This window comes from Chroicocephalus ridibundus, chromosome 2, assembly GCF_963924245.1.
Source record: "Chroicocephalus ridibundus chromosome 2, bChrRid1.1, whole genome shotgun sequence".
Classification (NCBI taxonomy): Eukaryota; Metazoa; Chordata; class Aves; order Charadriiformes; family Laridae; genus Chroicocephalus; species Chroicocephalus ridibundus.
The window spans coordinates 23,703,025-23,722,036 of record NC_086285.1 but is presented as its reverse complement, the minus strand read 5'-3'; the positions used below and the strand labels follow the sequence as shown (position 1 = coordinate 23,722,036).

At 41.1% G+C, this 19,012-nt stretch overlaps 1 protein-coding gene across 1 annotated transcript in view; it reads right to left on the bottom strand.

The window, feature by feature from the left end:
• The window catches only part of ITGA8 (integrin subunit alpha 8), a 119,671-nt gene extending 101,148 nt beyond the window's left edge, over window positions 1-18,523 (bottom strand). The window contains exons 1-6 of the mRNA XM_063324757.1: window positions 18,201-18,523; window positions 17,771-17,895; window positions 6,280-6,380; window positions 2,694-2,817; window positions 1,069-1,130; window positions 32-77 (exon numbers count right to left, since the gene is read on the bottom strand). Of these exons, the coding sequence (XP_063180827.1) occupies window positions 32-77; window positions 1,069-1,130; window positions 2,694-2,817; window positions 6,280-6,380; window positions 17,771-17,895; window positions 18,201-18,397 (655 nt within the window). The 5' untranslated portion in view covers window positions 18,398-18,523. The remainder of the gene's footprint in view (window positions 1-31; window positions 78-1,068; window positions 1,131-2,693; window positions 2,818-6,279; window positions 6,381-17,770; window positions 17,896-18,200) is intronic.
• Between the last annotated feature and the right edge of the window lie 489 nt (window positions 18,524-19,012).

Genomic DNA, 19,012 nt, shown 5'->3' with positions numbered 1-19,012 from the left:
CTGTTTCACTTCTTGGATCAATTTAACATACCTTGCCAATAAAAACTACCAGGCCCGCCTACTATCAGGTCTCCATTCTACAAAAAGCAGAATTGAATAAAATTACACAACAAAAGAACACAACAAAATTAACCATGCATGGGAAAAACAATTTAAATGACCAAAAGAATATCAGAATCATGATAAAAGAGAATAGCCCTGTTCAAGAAAAGGCTGTAGGTGCATGGATGTGCAGGAAAATCCACAGTTAAATAAAGTTAAAATCACTCTAGGCACCCTCACATGAATGAAAGCCATAATTTTTGTAGCACTAACACAGCATTCTAAAAATTGTTGATTATTTGTAACAAAACAAAGTCAGCATAAAAGAGGATCTTCACATTCAATGAAGCAACAGTAATGCTCTATAGAGAAATATACTTTTGTCTACCCTGCAATGAGGTCTTTATTCGTCAGCAATTAATAATGTGAATAACAACATAGCTGCAGAGCATTGAAAACAATGGCAATGATCAAAGTTATGTGAGATTCTGGTCCTGTAATATTGGTACAGATAATAGTAATAATTGCAAAGTTTATTCTTTGGCCCACAATATTGTTTCTGGACCCTCCTTAAGCACTTTCACTTTCACCTCCACAAGAGAACAGTCTTACTCAATGACTAGTCTGCCTCCAAAAGCATCCTTATACAACCTGTTTTAACTTTTAAAAACTAGCTGGTGCCTGCCCATTATTTCCTGAAAGTCAGGTCTCTGAAAAGCATTGTAAGTGGGACACACTGAGATAGAAGCACATACAATTTTTGCCTATTTATCTACTAAGATAGGCTGAGCAGAGTCAGACTGGAGTGCTGCAAAGAGATAAATAGGTGCTGATTGCATATTTTCTTTTATTAATGAACCCAGAAAGTTCAAAGCTTGCAAAGGAGGAAAGAACTTGCAACAACTTCACGAAACTTTTCATACACAACAGCATGGGGATAAACTCTTGATCACTGAGACAGTGCTGGAACACTGGGGATATAAAAGAGTTACATTTGGTCAAAGTATTTCAGAAGCAGAATCTCACCTTGTAAAAATCTAAGCTGAAACCTGCTTGACAAAAGCCTTGTCCTTCGGGATCTGCATTGCCTGCAATTATGAAGGTAGAAGCATTTTATTGATTTCACAGTGCATGTAGAAGACAACTTAAACATCCCTGGAGCTGTAAGGCTGTAAATGCAAAACTACCAAAATATGTGAAAAGATGTGTATTCTTTTTCAGAAGAGGCAGAGCAAATCAAGACCTTCTACAGGACCCTGAACATGCAGCCCCCTTTTGAAGATTTTGAAAAATAAGACCAGTTACTTGGCACTTTCTGTGCTCACTGCCAAGGAAGGACCCTTGCAACAACTACCAGGGGTTCAGTTGGAATTTGGCTGTAGATACAAAAGTGAACAACTTAACAAGAAATCCACAGTCACCACAGTCTGCTCTGCCATAAACACAAAAATAAGTGTTTCCTAAGGCATTCTCAAAATTGTTGACATAGTGGATGGCTCAGCATAGGTCAATGTTCAGACAACATCCTGCTTATCTGTACTATGGCAAGGGAAAGGGGCACATGTCCTTCACAAGGGCCTTTAATTGATACACATTTGCTCAGTGATGACTGAAGTGTAATATAATTTTGGATGCACATTTGTACATGCAAAACTATCTTTCCTGCTTCTGTCCAATTTATTTCTAGTCTCCAAATCCTTATATAATTGTACAAAGTGTGTTGGCATGCATTTTAGGGCTTCTCTACGAGCACTGGAGTGCTGGAAGTCTGCAGAATTGGGAAACTGAGAGCAGGAATAGCCACTTGAACTCTCTTTTCAAATAGCATAAGCCTTTGGCAAAGCCCCAGTGAGACATTGGAAGTACTTGAAGCAGATCTTGTGGTCATCATTTCTTACAGATTCAGCTTCTTTCTGTACCTGTTCCATCCAGGGACAAGACTGGATTCTGTCCATCCAGGGACAATGACAACATTAATAATCATCATAAACACTTAGACATAGGATGCTGAACAGGATGAACAACTGATTGAACCTAATGTGTGGTATTTTATGCAGACTTCTAGGTAACTGAACTCGATTCTAAATATATGTGCACTGTTTTTCCCTATTCCCCAAGAAGTAAGGCCCAGAGTTTGCTACCACATCCACAGAGAAGAATGTGGAACAGCAGTGCTAATGTGCATGGCTTTCTTCCGTGCTGGAATTCCTTCATAAGTGTGCTATTGTGGGTGATATTGGCATGAATGGTGATACAGGCTTGTGTGTTTCTGTGAATAGTCTGGTCTTCAGATGGTGATCTTGTGATGAGAGATTTATACTAAGTATGAACATGAGTAATCGGTTTAAAATGCTGTCTGGTTCTTATCTAGATCTGTTTGTTACATTTTAAAGCCATTGAAATTGAACCAATTATATCTCATCACTATAACTGTATAAGCTTAATTTACATAATTTCTCCTCTTTCAATTATACAATAAAGCATCCAATTGCAGGCATATAATTTAATGTCGATTTTTCTTTAAACCCTCATCCAATGCAATAATGTCATATAGTAATCTTCATTCAATCAAGACTGTGTGAAGACTGAAAGGATGAAAACATTGAGTGCAATATCAATTGCTCCAACACAAGATTGTTCCTAATACTCACTATTTCGACAAGGTGAATATTCAGCATAGGCACTGAAGTTCTGAATTGCTACATAGCAGGTGCCAACGGGGTCCTTCTCAGGGCTGTCTTTAAGGGTTCTCCAATGATACAAGGGAGCACAAGCCTGTCAAAACAGAAATGATGTCACATGTACCTTTCATACACTCATGCATCTGGCAAATGTAGTTTTTAACAGTGTACAACGATTCTCTCTGGCATTGTATCGTTCATGTAGGAATGATCATAACATATTGACAGAAGAAAATGCAGGACCACTGGTTCTTATAATTTCATTATAATCTGAAAAGCGTAGTCTAATCTTTCACTTATAGCCCTTAGCAGGTAAAAACTGTCAGGGACTACAACTCACATTTAAGCATATGTTACAAATACCCTCTAAGCCTGCTTCACAAGTAATACGTTTGCTCTATTACTGCACACTGCACAGGACTTGATCCCATAGTTTAAGACATAGATCACATACACGTGGCTGAAGACATTCCTGCTTCTGTCCTGATATGTCTTAAGATAATGGCCATTGCAATAGAACTGCTATGATTCTACTAAGCGGGAGATTTGTCAGGGTGTTGTGTCATATCGTGTGTCACAATCATCAGATTGTCTGCCTTCTTATAAACCGTTGGTTCAAATCTTTGGAGAGATGATACAGCTATAATGCATTCAACAGTCTCTCAGTGAACAGGTTTTTGCTAAATAAATTTTGGCTAGTGAACTAATATTTAATCTTCTGTGTTATGGTAATGGTGTTACTAACGTAAGGATAAAAGATATACAAGTTGTGTAGAGAGAGAGAATTTTGAAAGCAATTCAAATAATTGGAAAAATAGAGGACATAAGCTGTCAGGTATGCAAGTCATTCTTCAGGGGCTCCTGTGCCCTAAAACTTTTCAATTGTCTGGGGGCGGGGAGAAGACACTACCTCTCCATACAACCTTGTCTCTCTAAGATACAAACAAATCCTCCATTCATGTCCTAACTTGTCTACCTCTGGCAAGACATTGTTATTATTCACATTACTGTATAAGCCTTAGTTCTTCAATCAGTTCCAGCTGGATGAACCACTGTGCTACTCAGAGCTTAACACAAAATTCAGAGCTTCCGGAACATTGGTTTAAGGACCAGGGACTCTTAACTTTTTCCTGCCTACGAGACTTTACAGACTAAATCATACCAGAGGGCAAAACCAGAGTGCAGCAAACAGGAATCTCTCTCCTGTGAGGGTGATTTTAGGTACATTTCACATTGAGCATACCGGATTGAAACAAAAATTATATATAACCATAAACATTAACCTAATGCAGCTTACTATCATGGAATCATATAATAGAATAATAGAATCATAGAATAGTTTGGGTTGGAAGGAAACTTTAAAGGTCATCTAACCCACCCCTGCCCTACAATAAACAGGGACATCTTTAATTAGATCAGGTTGCTCAGAGCCCCGTCCAACCTGACCTTGAATGTTTCCAGGGATGGGGCATCTACCACCTCTCTAGGCAACATGTTCCGGTGTTTCACCACACTCATTGCAAAACATTTCTTCCTTCTACCTAGTCTAAACTTTCCCTCTTTTAGTTTAAAACCATTACCCCTTGTCCTATTGCAACAGGCCCTGCTAAAAATTTTGTCCCCATCTTTCCTGTGGGCCCCCTTTAAGTACTGAAAGGCCACAATAAGGTCTCCCCAGAGCCTTCTCTTCTCTGATGATGATGCTACATGATGAACAGCTACAACTCTCTCAGTCTGTCCTCATAGCATAGGTGCTCCAGCCCTTTGAGCATCTTTGTAGCCCTCCTTTAGACCCGCTCAAACAGGTCCATGTCTTTCTTATGTTGGGGGCTCCAGAGCTGGATGCAGTGCTCCAGAGCTGGATGCAGTACTCCAGGTGGGGTCTCACCAGAGTGCAGTAGAGGGGCAGAATCGCCTCCCTCAACCTGCTGGCCATGTTTCTTTTGATGCAGCCCAGGATGTGGTTGGCTTTTCTGGGCTGCAGGAGCACATTGCCAGCTCATGTCCAGCTTTTCTTCCACCAGTACCCCCAAGTCCTTCTCCGCAGGGCTGCTCTCAATCCCTTCATCCCCCAGCCTGTATAGATACTGGGCATTGCCCTGACCCAGGTGCAGCACTACCACATTTACAGTTTTAAAAAAAGTTTCTGACAGCTTGATTACATTTTCTTTTTCTCTCCTTTCAGTCTACATAGCTTAAAAGACAAAGCTTTCTAGCTTCAGTATTCAGGTTTTTGCCTGAAAAGTGTTGACTATATCTCTGTTTCAGAAAGCCTGAGAAGAGTTATCAGAAGCAAAACAAAGGTTGGTCAGTACAGACACAGCACATCAGTTGGTGATGAGGTTTTCTGCTCATTTGATTAAGATACATCAAATGGTAGTAAAGAACGATTCTATTTCAGTTTCTGAACTGTTGTTTAGTAGAGTACATATAATGAAAAAAATTCAGCTCTTTTTAGAATTTTTACATTGACAATTCAGAAAAGTGATGTAATATTTATTCTTATAAATACTTTCTTTGTGTAATTAGCTTTTAAATAGAAAATGCATGTGCAAAAGAGTGGTACATGAAGACACTGATTAGGAAGTTTGAGAGCTGTGATAACACTGACCCAAGTGACAGAGAATTAACAGTATATGCTAGTTCTGTAACAGAATAGGGTGATGTTTTATTCATTACCGGTTTCATGTCAAAATCCTTCTCTAGGTTATCTACAAGGCATACTATTTAAGGGAAAGCATTTCCTTTAGATAGTTTTCCATTATGACTACTTCCTCAGTAGTTTGGAAGTTTTAAGCAAATCTCAAGACACAAATTGTTGCTTTACAGTTGTAAAAACTAATGAAATGAATGACCAAGCTAATTATTCTTATCAAAATTATTTCAGCGACATTTTCAATGTAAACCTTAGTGCATAATGTCTGTGTATAAGAGGCTTCACCACTACTTTACTAAGCAATAAAAGTGCTTGCCCCCTGCTGGGATCCTCTACCAATACAGGTAAAAAGTTCAGTGAAACTGGAAAACAGACATTGGACTTTGTTGGCAATTTTGATTTGGAGCTTTTTTATCATGACTTTTTTGCATCTGTTTTACCATTACTATGACATAGCTGTTCAAAACAATGTAAAATGTGACAAAAGAGGGCAGTGCTTTCTCTTACTAATTGATCTTCAGTACAGGTTCTTGGCTTCCATTACATTCTGCATTTAACGCTCCCAATGAAGCTTCATAATACAAAACTTTTCATAGCATATAGCTATCAGTAACTGTGTATCTCTAAAATATGTTCATTATCTGTTTAAAAAAATCATCATTCACTTCCATAACAATATGGCATTCTGCTATTTTCACATGGCAGCAAGATTATCTTAACTTGATCAGTTCAACCTGATTTCATAGGCTGCTTTCATTTTCTGAGTTACATACATCATCTGTTTTATAATTCATTCATAATCATAGCTGTTTCCACAGTCTACACAGAGAGCTACTAAAGATACATATTTGAGAAAAATAAACATTATCTCGAAATGAATACCAAATGCATAAGACTTACCACAACTTTTTCTTTATGAGCTTTGACTGTTGCCCCAAACCACTGATTTGTCTTAAACTCAATAGGTTCCCTCGTGCCATTGACTTTAATTTTCCTGTTGTCTGATAGAGAAAGAAGCAGCATGTTGACAGCTTATTTTAAAAAGTATTGCCCTGTGAATTACAGATACAAGTGAACAGACTAATCCATGTATTACATTGCATCCACTGTCATTGTCCTACCAGCTTATTAGGAAATGGACATTCTAGTACCATTTAAGCTTTTTACTGGTCAGTGGAAAACAACTTCAATTCACATGTGAAAATTGAAAATAATTACACTGAAACTTCGGGAAAAAAAATACAAAGAACCGGAAGAAGAAACCCTGTGTTTCCTCCTGAAAAAAAAAAAAAAAAAAACAAAAAAAAAAAACAACAAAAAGTTTACCTGGAATTTATGACGAAGAATGAACAACAATCTACAAAAACAGGTGAAAAGCCCTAAAAAGTTTCCTCATATGTGGTAGAAACCTTCCATATAAAAAGCATGTTCCATAATTAGTTTTTGTCAAACAAATGACATTTCTCAGCATGCTTTTTCAAAGACCAACACTACAGATAGCAAAGGACTTAGTTTTTAACAGAATTACATGTGTACACACTGTCACAAGAGACAGCTTCTTAATGTTGCTTTATATACACTCTTACAGATGTCAGCGTAAGAGAAGCCATCTGGGCAAAGGCTCAGGCCAATTATAATGCATTTCAGGTTTTAATAAAAAGCAGACATCCCTTCCTTTCACCCCTAGTTCTCTGAAGTAAACTGATTTCCCATATGTTCATGAGCTATGCTCTTCCCTTACCAGTCATTCCTAATGAACTTCTCAATTTATACATAAGCAGGGCATTACTCCTTCCCCCTTGTATCTGCATTCCCTTATGTTTGTTTCTGGTTCCTATCAGGAGGGATTTCACAAGAATCAATCCTTTTTATTCATTCTAAGTGAAAATAAAACCGTATACCATCTACTTTGGAATGTAGAAAAAAATGTAATGTCACATTATATTGCATGGATTTACATACGTTTTGGGGAAAAAAATGAAGAAAAATGCAGCTGGTATAAGTGTCACCCTTAAAAAGCCAACACTTCATAGGATTTGCTCAATAGGAATAAAGGAGGTATCTGAATGCTCTCCTAGGATGTTGGATCACCAGTTAACTCAGGTCATGGTAACCTCATAAATGTTACAGATATAAACTGAATTAGAAAGAAAAATGCATTATATTTGTAGAACCAGGGTACTCTATCTCTGTATTTTTCTAATAAACATGAAGGAAAGTTGAATGAGAATGAATCTGTCAAAGTCTGAAAGTCTCTGAGAAAATGTCTTCATACAAATATATGTCTCTGTGCTGCACCAATTACAGGAACCAGTAGGGAAATACATGCTTAGAGAGATAAAAGAGGTGAATTTCAGGAATATTTAGATCTTAAAAAGTCAGGAAGAATAATTTTAAATCACTCTAAAAATATTCATTTTAAAAATACATTTTATTTAAGTTAGGCCTAAACTTTAAGAGTGTGGGAGACAGCGGCTTTGACACACTGCATTGCAGGAGCTGCCAGCTTCTACCTAGTGGTTGGCAAGACCACTATTGATTATTTTTTCCAGTGAAGTCAGACCCTTTCAAACTTTAAAAGTTTCTTTTTTCTTTTTTTAATGCTCCAGCAGATCTGAACATGATCAGTGCCCACAGATGAGGTCTTTTGAAGCTTGAAAATCAGCCATGGCCAGCTTACAGCAGCCAATGCTAGCCTGGATCTGAGGTTACTCATGACCAGTATTCTAACTTAAAAAGAGCTTACATTTTCAATCAAAACAGCACACTTGCCTACTGGCAAAGTATACTAGAATTTGAAAAGAAGTTAGGTTTTAAAACTAGGACAACTGTTTGCAGGATTTATAAAAAACATAGCTGAATCTATCAGTAAATCTGTAAGAACTGTAAATGCACAACCACTTCGCTTAGTGGCATATGGTGTAGATTGAATCCTTCATCATGTGGCATGGGATTTTTGTTATAAAATAATTAGTAAAGTATCACAGACACACAAATTAATAAATAGCTTTTTTCTCTAGATAAATCTCTTTTGGCAGAAATTCTCTAATCACCTTTGTTCAGGATCCGTGTTGGAGCTATGGAGTTATATTCCCAGTTTCTGAGGTTGTGCCTTAAAATACAGTTTAGTCTTTTGTATATAACAAACATTCAGTATTTCAGATTGCTGTGAACCAGCTACTGCTTCCCCTATAACTTTATCAAAGTGAAGTTATATACACAATGAACTTGTCTGAATACACGTGGACTGTCATTACCGTCCCCTGATTGTATTCAATTAGACAACAAGGCTCTGAATGAAGCCACTGTAAATGTCCAGTTCTGAGCTAGTCATCCATTTACAACTGAGGACATGATCTAGGGCACAGTTCTGCTCCTCCTAAAGCAAACATCTGAGAAGGTCAGAAGAACCATGGCCCAAAAGTACTTAATTTTTTTTTTACCAACTGTAGATAGTCAGCTTAGACTAGACTCAGATAAAAACTACTCGTTTACTCAGATAAATCCCAATCCAGTTTTAAAAAAAAAAAAGGCATAAAGTTGTTACTTCTGTCTGTGGTACATCCCTTAAAACTGTGTTATCTAAGCATTTCAAAAAATAACATGTCTGTCTCCTGACAACACCCTTATATGACAGGGAAATATCTTTCTCTGTGTTATTTATGGGGATCTGAAGTCCACAGGCTATGTCTCTATCCTGTATGTTACCCACAGGCTAAGCTATATTTCTGTGAGCAGCAAAAACTTGGCTTGAAGTCAGGCTGCATTCAAATGTCATCTACTCTTCTAGAAGAGAATGCCTGGCCCCTTTTAGGAAGGAGTCCAGGCTATCTCTTATCACGATACGTGACACTAGTGCAAGGATAGCTAAAGCACAAGGCAGCAGCTGGGCTGGGCACACAACGCCTGAGCCTGTCCACAGAGCAGTCCAGGGAGTGCCTGAGTACCAGCTGGAGTGCTTCAGAGCCAGCCCAGGAGCTGTTCCAGATGGTCAACAGTATGGATGACTCGCAAATTTGGCTGGAAACTCAGCCGTGGAGTCACTCTTAATTGTACTGCCTAAAACTGTATTGCAGATTAAAGCCCAGACAACTAGGAATATGCAAAGAGCAGAGAGATGTGTAAGTATAAATTCAGGTGCAAGGACATCCTTAAACTGCATTTCAGTAACCCAAAAGCATCTCATTTTCTAGTGCAGGAGCCAAGACTCCTATACATTGGTACTGCCCCACAATCCAGCTTCAGAAGCAGCTCTGGAGGTGGTGAAACACGATTCTCAAAATCCTTCACACAATCTTTTAGACTTCAGGTACCTAGAGGCTACCAAGGGGAAAAAAGCCCCTTAAATTGCCAAAGCAGTAGTTGGACAAGTACAAAAATTTGAATCCAGACAGTAAAATGCAAACCATTTTAAGAACAACAGTGTAGAGATTCATTTTTAGGAATTAAAATCTGAACCCGGAGCAAGTGTTAATGCAAATCCATTGTTTGCACACACTAGATTAAATTTGGTGCTTTCTACAGGGATTGGTCTCCTCTCAGTCACTGAGTCGGCACATTATAAACTGTTTAACAGGCATGAATCAAACATTAATCTTACAAATATTTATTTCTTGTAGTAATCAGGATCTGCATAAGAAACAGATGTATTTGCAAACACTGATAGTGGCTCATTGTGATTCATTCAGCTCTTGAAAACTGGAAGTAAAAAATGCAGCACCTATTATAATTTGAAAATAATTGAACAGAAGCAAATAAAAATATTTGAATCAAACTTAACCCAGGAAAACAATGCTTCAAATCAAAGCAACAAATCTGGCTATGTAATACAACTGCAACTCTTTCAGGTCTTACCCTTCAGGAACTTTGAAAAGCATTATCTTTACTTCATGTGTGTTTGCCTGTATGTACTGGATGAACGCAGATGACCATTAACCAGGCGTCTGCAGAAGGCTCAGTTAGACTCTGCCCTCTAAGCTGTACCTACTCAGACTACATCCAGGATGGCAAATCCCTTTCAAATATCTGTTTTGATACGTGTGTGTGTGTGTCTATGTATCTATGCACATCCATCCATACAAATAAATATAGATAATGTAAAATGTAATATATATTTCATATATTTACACATAATTATATATACACAGAGTAGCGGTGAATAATCACCTCAACCTATCCATATTTATATAAAACAGGAATACAAACATCTAAAACCAACAAACATTTATATTTATACAAATATATACAGGTCAAGGAAAGTGAATATCCCCCTCACATGGAGACAACACCTGGAATGTTATGTACAGTTTTGAGACAGCAGTACAAGACTTGCAGGCACTTTGCCCAAAGAAGAGAAAGCCAAGGAGAATCTATTTGCACTTCATCCAGTGATCAACAGGTAGAGAGAAGAGAGAGCCAAACTCCCGTCTGAGGTACGCAGCAACAGGAAAATAGGTAAAAAAACCCAAGTTACAGCAAGGGAATTTCTGATTAGATATAAAGAAAATACTCTTCACGGTGAGAGTGATTAAGCACTGGAACAGATTCCCCAGAGAGGCTGTGGCATTGGGTAGTGTCAGAACTTGGCTAGACAAGGCTCTGAGCAACCTACTTCAAGTTTGAAATCAGCCCTGCTGGATCATTAGGGTCCTGCCTTACAGGACGGAAGAGAGAGGGAAGGGTTTGTACTGGCACACATGGTCCCATAATCTAGAATTGAGGGAAGAGAGGGGGTCTTGTCAACCCTATCACCATGGCAGAGTGATATTTTTTAGTACCACTACCAATACACATTACTAAGCAAAGGTAAGTCAATAATGTTCACAGAGTCATTGATATCAGACCCTCAACAGAGAGAGAATAGAAACGCAAAGCTAAAGACTATGATCTAGAGACCCAAGCCAAGAAATTGCCTTCAGTGTTAATGCAGGGGAAAAAAAGGATTCCATAGTGTTTAGAGACAGTAAGGACATGCAAAACCCTTGCATGACGAGAAGAGTTGTTTCTATTTTTAGATTTATCTGATTCTGCAAACATCTATTTAAATTCTGGGTTTTATTGTGCCTTAGATGCTATTCATATGAGTTATTTTAATTTAATAGATTGTATCTAGAGAGCTTTATTTGGACTTTCATTCCATGAATCAAGAAAAAAAAAAAACATCAAACCCAATAGGATTTTTTCCCTAAGTACAATCTGATCAAAAACAAATTAAGACCTCTGGGTTTAAACTAACATAGCTAAGGGTATTTTTTCCCTTCTTTAGATAAGGCTGAGACTTATAAAAGAAACCCATGAGGGTCCATTATAAATCAGAATGCTACAAGTGAACCATGAGGCTCCGGATAAGGTCTTACTGGCATAGTGGACTGAAATGTGTCAACATTTAAAAGTACAACAAAGTTCTGCCTCAGCACTTTCTCTTGAGATGCAAATTCTGTTTTATAACAGGATTCTAAGCTTTCCCTAGAATCTTACCATCTTTACAGCTAATGATTTTTTCATGTAACTAAACCTCTTGAGTCCCACAATACATCCTTTCCTTATACAGTACCTGGGTTCTGTTACAATCAGCTCAACTGCTGGCCAGATTAGCTCATGTTTTTTATCAACTGCACGCTTGGCCAGAACTGATTTACATTCCCCCTCCTCTGTTCCTCTTCAGAGGCTGCTCAAATTTTCTACGGCTAGTTTAGAAAAATATAACCTATTTTACTAAAACTGTTAAAGTTAACTGATAGCAAAGACAACACCCCAGTGAGTTCTGGAAACTTAGGGGAAGTGGTATGCAAAATTCTGCCTTTAAGAGCTAATTTAAAACTAAGAACTTGTTGCAGTCTGCTAAGTATTACAATTAAAAGTGACCATTATAATGAGTTTCTGAAATATGAACTATTGGCTTTTTACCAGATTTCAAATGCAATAGTGCACTTCAGGGGGCATTTAAGTTTGCTTCTGGCTGCAAGATGCTCTGAGTGGTTCAGAAGTTCCCCGGTTAATCAAGCCGGGAGAGTTTTCCTCGTATTGCTCTCCTGCTACCTCTCCTGGCAGCTGAACGAAAGAGCACCCAGCTTAAACTCAAGGACTTGGTAATTCTACCTCCATGCTAAAGCAGAAATAGTCATTGTAAACCTCATTTCATAATGGAGAAACTGAAAAGGAGAAGCTGGCTTTCTGTAGGTAAGAGAGGAAAGACAGATCACAGGTCTTTAATATAATGCCAACGCTTGTTCCCCTGTCCTCTCATTGAGTTTCAAAGAGTATCACAGCCTTACACTGCAATGCAACAGGACAGCTTTACAGAGCTGGGAGACAAGGGAGAGGAGTCTCTGCCCTTCAGCCCGTATCTCCTGGAGTAAGGGGATACTAAAAACCCTTCCATTATACTTTATCTCAGTTCCCTGCTGCAACAGAGCAGGTTAAAGCACCAGTTGTGCTCTCAGGGGCAGTGCTTTCAACTTCTGCCCAGAGTCTCGGCCCCAGTGCCCAGATTTTGGGAGCTTTAAAGAATAGTAAACATGGGACTGCAGAGTCAGTGCTGTATCGACAGCAGGAAACATGTAGAGTTCCTGCTAAAGCCCCTTCTTGGCTGGAGGCCATATCACTGGCCAACCCATATGGGAATGTCTGGTTACATGACTTGGTTATAAAGGGGTCTGCCCAAACCCTACAGCATGTCAAAATTTCATCCCCTTCTTCCCTCTGTTCTCCTCCCTCCTGACCCCCTGTTCCTTGTCAGGAACAGTATTTCATCAATAGGATTAATTTTTGCAAGTAAATCACCTAATTGCTTTGGAAATCTCTGGATCAGCTACTATGAAGAACAGAGATATGTGACCTGAGAAATTAGTGACAGTCTGGGAGAACTTCCTTTAGAACAATTTCAGCTAGGTGGTATAACCTAACTCAATTCAGTTAGGTCTAACTAAGCCGTCTTCCCAGCAGAGTAGTTTAGCCCACCCACATTTCCACATTAACACAAGTTATGCAGCTGCTCATAACACTCAGACCAGCTTGGGCATCCTAACATATGCACAGTACCACAGAGATGATTTCAGAAGTAGTCTTTGTTTTGAGTATCTGTGCTAGTCGTAAGGAATCCAGTCTGTGTTTGACAGCTAGAACATGGCACACAGAAGTAATGACACGTTTTTAATAGGTGTTTTTGTATCTTTCAGTGGGATTTGAGTGAATACTGAGTGTTCCTGTTGGAACATCAGTAACCAATACAATGTCTACTCCCTCATGTGATCTTAGTTTATGAGAAAAAAGGAGCGAGAGAGCTTCACAAACCATAAGGATTTGCCTTTTGTCATTTAAAGCTTATGTGACACAAAGAATAGGGTTTAGTCCTCAGTGTCACAGCCTATGTGACTGCACCTTGCCAGTGACTCTGGGTGCAGCCCTTGCACTGTCAGATCTTTGACCCACTGTAGAACACCACAGTTGTCTTACACCAGTAACAGGATGCCAGGTCCATTTAGGCTTAGCACTTGTATTCTCTCTTCAGGACTCTATGGCATGTGGGATATAGAATAAATTTCTTTAAACTAAAACTTTAGTTATTTTCAAAATAGAAAGACATAATTCACAGAGAAAAACAAAACTCTACAACAAAAACAACCTTTACGGGACCAAAGACCATCTTATCTCAGCGCTTACCCTCATAATATGAACCTAAGCAAGCCTAAGTCTTTCACTAAAGTGTCTGTCACTTAGTTCTCTCAAATCACTTCCTCAACAAGTGTCCCCTCTAAGGCAATATACACTTTACAAACTCAACACATTCCTTTTTTCATCCTTCCCTTCCTTGACTCATGAGCGTGTTCTTGTTCATCATTGCTTTTTAACAAGCCATAAATGCTTATGCAGAGAGATTTTGTTCCTTTTCAGTTTGTTATACTTTACAGCCCCATATCAAGGTATATCTATTCATTCATTCAGTAAACATCTCAGTATACATAAAACACAGGATAACTATAAATTAGTATACAGCAACTCCACACCTGTAACACCATGATATTTGAAAATGTCCAGAATCTTGACTGAAGCAACCACAGAATAGTAGTCAATGTCCTCACTGTTTTCATTTAGTAGGACCAAGATATCAATAGTGTTAATACAAATAACATCAAAGCATTTGCAAGTGAAGGAACCCTTCCTGAAATTAGGTCTCCTGTTCTTGTGGAAACAGTGAAGTGATCTGTACAGTTACATAGGAGTCTTAACAATTAGGTGCCCACTTATGCACCTACTTGTGGCAGTAAAAATTCAAATAAAATCCAAGTGCACTGTATGTTCCCTCCTCAACAGCAGAACATAACTTGCATTGAATGCAACATACCTGAGCTTCATTTGTGTACCCAGCCCTCAGAAATGGAAGACGTGAGCCCTCATGCTCATATGTAATTTAAGTCAGTGGTTTTCAACCACTTGGATTTGTTGATCTCTTGAATTTTTGTTATCTTGGAAATTTCAGTTTCTGTGACCTGCAGCAATTTCACATATCTAACTTGGGATACAGTATATGTGAATCTGCTTTTCTTTTAAAATTCTTTAGAAGTGTTCTGTTGAACTCTCGTGGCTGAAAAATACTGATTTAGTAAATTCTTTACCTATTCATTGGGTCACACTGCCTTTAAGTGTTAAACTCCCCTTTTCTTTCTAGTTCCACTCAATTTTTACTTCTGATCTTAATTAGAAAAGCTTTTAATTATTCAGAAGTTTTGTTTCTTTTATTATGCTTAGTGAATTTAACTCAAAGAGCTGATATTATTTGGCTAGAGTCAAGAAAAAAGTACTTAAAAAAATGAAGCTTTGTATAAAAATGTATCAAAATTAAATCTTCCAGCTCTGAAGCAGCCTCTGTAGCTTTTCTGTTTTGTTTCAGAAAACATTCCCAAAGCTTTCCAAGTTTTTTAAAAATCTCCTATGAGGCGTGAAGTATTAATCTTTAAATTTAAAGCTGCTAGAGCTGAATTTCCAGTCTTCTAACAAATACTGGGTGGTTTTGTTTTGGGAGAAAGGATAATCTTGTGGTTAAGGCACTGGAGGAAGAGGGAAAAATCCCGAGTCAGTTCCCAGTATCATCACCAACTTCCTGTATGATCTTTGACAACCCAGACTGACTTTTTCCTCTTATCAGAATAAATGTAAAAATATGAATATAAATATAAAATGGGACTAGCAGCATTTCTGAGTGATGTTGTAGGGAAAAGGCATAGTAAGTACAAGGTGCCTGTACAAGGAAGAGCCATAAGCTGAAAATACCCCTCACATTTACTAAGGACTATCTAAGTCCCACTAGGCATACAGTGGCCCAAGGATTCAAAAGTAACTGTGTGTAACGGTTTATTTGAGATAGTATCATCTAGGCTAGAGCTCACATGGACTGCTCTGTTTGGGGGAATAGCAGAAGAGATGGAAAACTTGTTCCTGTAAGTAGCGGATTTTGGAAAGAAAAATCTGACATGAAATATACATCCATACTTCAGCAAAGAGAGTCACCTAAGGCGTATTGGAGATGGCCTTTATGTTGCTGGCAATAAAGAATGGGTGTTGGTACGAGCTATGCAAACCTTCCTGGGGTCCCTGTATATGAGGGCAGCTGGCTATTGCTGAATTGTGCGAAATGACGCCTTTACTGCCCTTGGTACTGGAATTAGCTAATGATAACACTGCTAAACCTGCCTCTACTGCAGTTCCTCCTCCAAGCATAGTGCATTTATATCTGCACAACAAGCTCCTTCTGGCTTAACTTCAGCTGTCTACAGGTCAGGTATCTACCCAGAGGACACAAACAACTGTCTCAGGAAGACTAAGTGAACCACATTTTGGAGATTCCAAGATGAATAGTTGTGTGATACAGTCCAAAGCCTTGTTGATATACTTAATCATGAGCCTGTGTTTGTGCCTTGCTTTGAAACATAGTATCTACAAAAGGACATCTCTGCCAAGCCTATGGAGTTGCCCTGGGTCTCTTCAATCAACTTTCCTGGAGTTTCTCCCAGGAAAGCCAGATGTCCTTCTAGGTTTCATCACTAGGTTTTCATTCATTTTTCAAAAGGTCCGTTTAAAATGTGATAGAATTTTCATTTGGCCTGTAAGATTTCTATTCAAACCTGAAATTAATTTGTATAGATAATATAGTCCACTTGGGTTACATAACTATCTCATCTAAGATGAAAATACAAGAAATATTTCCTAAACTGGTTTTATTTTAAAGATGTCCACTTAGGCCATATTACAATGAAAATACTGTATGCATACTGTCTATCTCTGTACATTCCCATTTATATATAATGGTATGCTGTACGTAGTATTACATGCCTAAGTAGCCACATACACATACAGGAGCTACCTCTTACTCTGTTTTGAAGAATGTCCAGCATGATGGGAGCATCATCCTGAGTAGAGTTCCTAGACACTAACATAGTAATAGGATGTGTGGGTGGCTAGAGCTGGAAGGGGTGAAGAACTGCCCTGCTTACTTGCTACATTTCAGTAACCTCTTCTAATTTCATTTGTGCTCTAAGAAAAAAACCCCAAAACTGAATTGTGTTGTGTTCACATTTAAATAAACCACAAATGTTAAGATTAAATATAACCTCAAGAATCATAACTTTTGCTTAACAATTAAAACTGTCAGAGTCTGCCTAAATAAAGGAATCAGTTTTAAAGTCCCTGCAAACACTAGGTTTAAATTATTTTCAAGACCTATAAAGAGACAACAGAAAACATAAACAGCCTGAACTGTTTAAAACGTGTGTTCCCTCTAATTAAATAAGAAACATCTGTCTTGGGATTTTGGAAGTGGATATAATCTATCCACATTGTGCCTAAATCAGTTTGCATCTAGCTTCCAATATTCTGAAATAAAATTCTTGCTTTCTGAAAAGAATTAAATAAGCATGCCACATGAGGTACTTCATCCATCTGCACAGATGGAAAACCCCTTCCTGAAAATAACAGCAAAGACCAGCAATCCTGTGACTTCCAGAGTTCCAGAGACTTCCAGAGATGTGTGAACTTCTCTGAACATGGATTTGGGGGGTTTGCCTTCTGAGCACTCAAAAACCACAAAACGCAAACCACCCTATTTTCAAAACGAGGAATCTGCCACAAACACCTTTCATTAAAGCATTAAGATGGCCTAGGCACACAGATCCTGGAGGTCATACTCCTATTACTTCTCTGGGGACCATTAAACCCTTCCCTGCAAGCGCACACCATACAGACTCCCCGAAGCCCGATCTCTCCAGCGAACCGCAGATACTCGGACCCAAGTGACACAACCCAAGCGAGCGCGGGAGGAACCCGTCCCGGAGTGGGACCTGAGCACCCCAGAGGAACACCGGCACGGCCGCGCCACGGGATGCAGGGAGGCACTTACTGGTGTTATCGAAGGGGATCTGCCTGCAGCGGGCGGCGGGCCAGCCGCAGTGGTACACCGCTCCTCCTTCCACGATGTCTGGCTGCGTGGTGTTGGCTTTGGGAGCTCCTACCAGGACACTGACTCTGCGAAACACACCGGGAGGTCACCGGGGCCGATCGGGACCGGCAGGCGGCGGCCCCGGCACGGCGACCCCGGGGCCGGTTGTCACCTTCGGACACCGGCCCGAGGGCGGCGGGCGGGACGCCGCCGTTTTCCCAGCGCCTTCCCCAACGCCTCCCCCGAGCCGGTCGGCGTCCCCCAGCCCCGGCCAGGCGGGAGGGCGGCCCGGCGGCCCTGGCTCGGCCATAGCCGGGACCCCGCCGCCCCCCGGGGCCGCGGGCGCCGCGCTGAGGGGAGCGGCCCGCCCGGCGGCGGCGGCGGCACTCACGTGCTGGGGTCGGGGATGTAGAAGTCCACCGAGTACCCGAAGTAGCTGCCCGGGGGCCCGCTGTACACCGTCAGCTTCTCCTCGTCCAGGTTGAAGGCCACCAGCACCGGTGCCCAGAGCAGCGCTGACAGGAGGAGCGGCGGGCACGGCCGCTGCCGGCGGCGGGCGCGGCCGGCCCGGAGGCTGAGGCGCAGCATCCTCGCCCCCTTCCGCGGCCGGCTCCCGCTGGCAGAGCAGAGCAGAGCGGAGCGAAGCGAAGGGGAGCGGCGGGGCGGCCGTGCGGTGCCGCGGCGGTCTGGCTGCCGCCGTGCGCTGGCGGCGGGGCGGGGGGCTGGCGAGGGCGGCTCGGCCCCGCTCACCCCGACGCCGCCGCCGCGGGGCCAGCTGCGCTACGGCGCCCCCTGGCGGCCCGCGCTCGCCGCCCGCGGCCAGGCAGCCCAGCGCAGCGCGGTGGCCCGCGGCTGTCGGCGGCACCGGGGCGTGCACGGAGCCGCGGTGACGGCCCCGCCGGGAGCGAGGTGGCTCGGCGGGGGAGCTTTCCCTCTGCAAGGCAGCGTTTGAGCCCGAGGGACCCCCCACGCCACCAGCTGTGACTGGGCAGGGCGAGGCGCTGGTGGTCGGTGTGGGGCCGCCTCACCCGCGCCTCCCTCGCTGAGGGAGAAGCCCCGCTGAGGGAGAAGCCGTCCCGCCGCCGGAGATGTCGGCGCCTCGGCCCAGCTCCGCACGACGCCTCCGGTGTTGTCTGCGGGAGAGGACGGTGCCCGCAGCGCTGTGGCCGTCGGGGAGCCGGAGCACGGGGGAAGAAAGGCTGC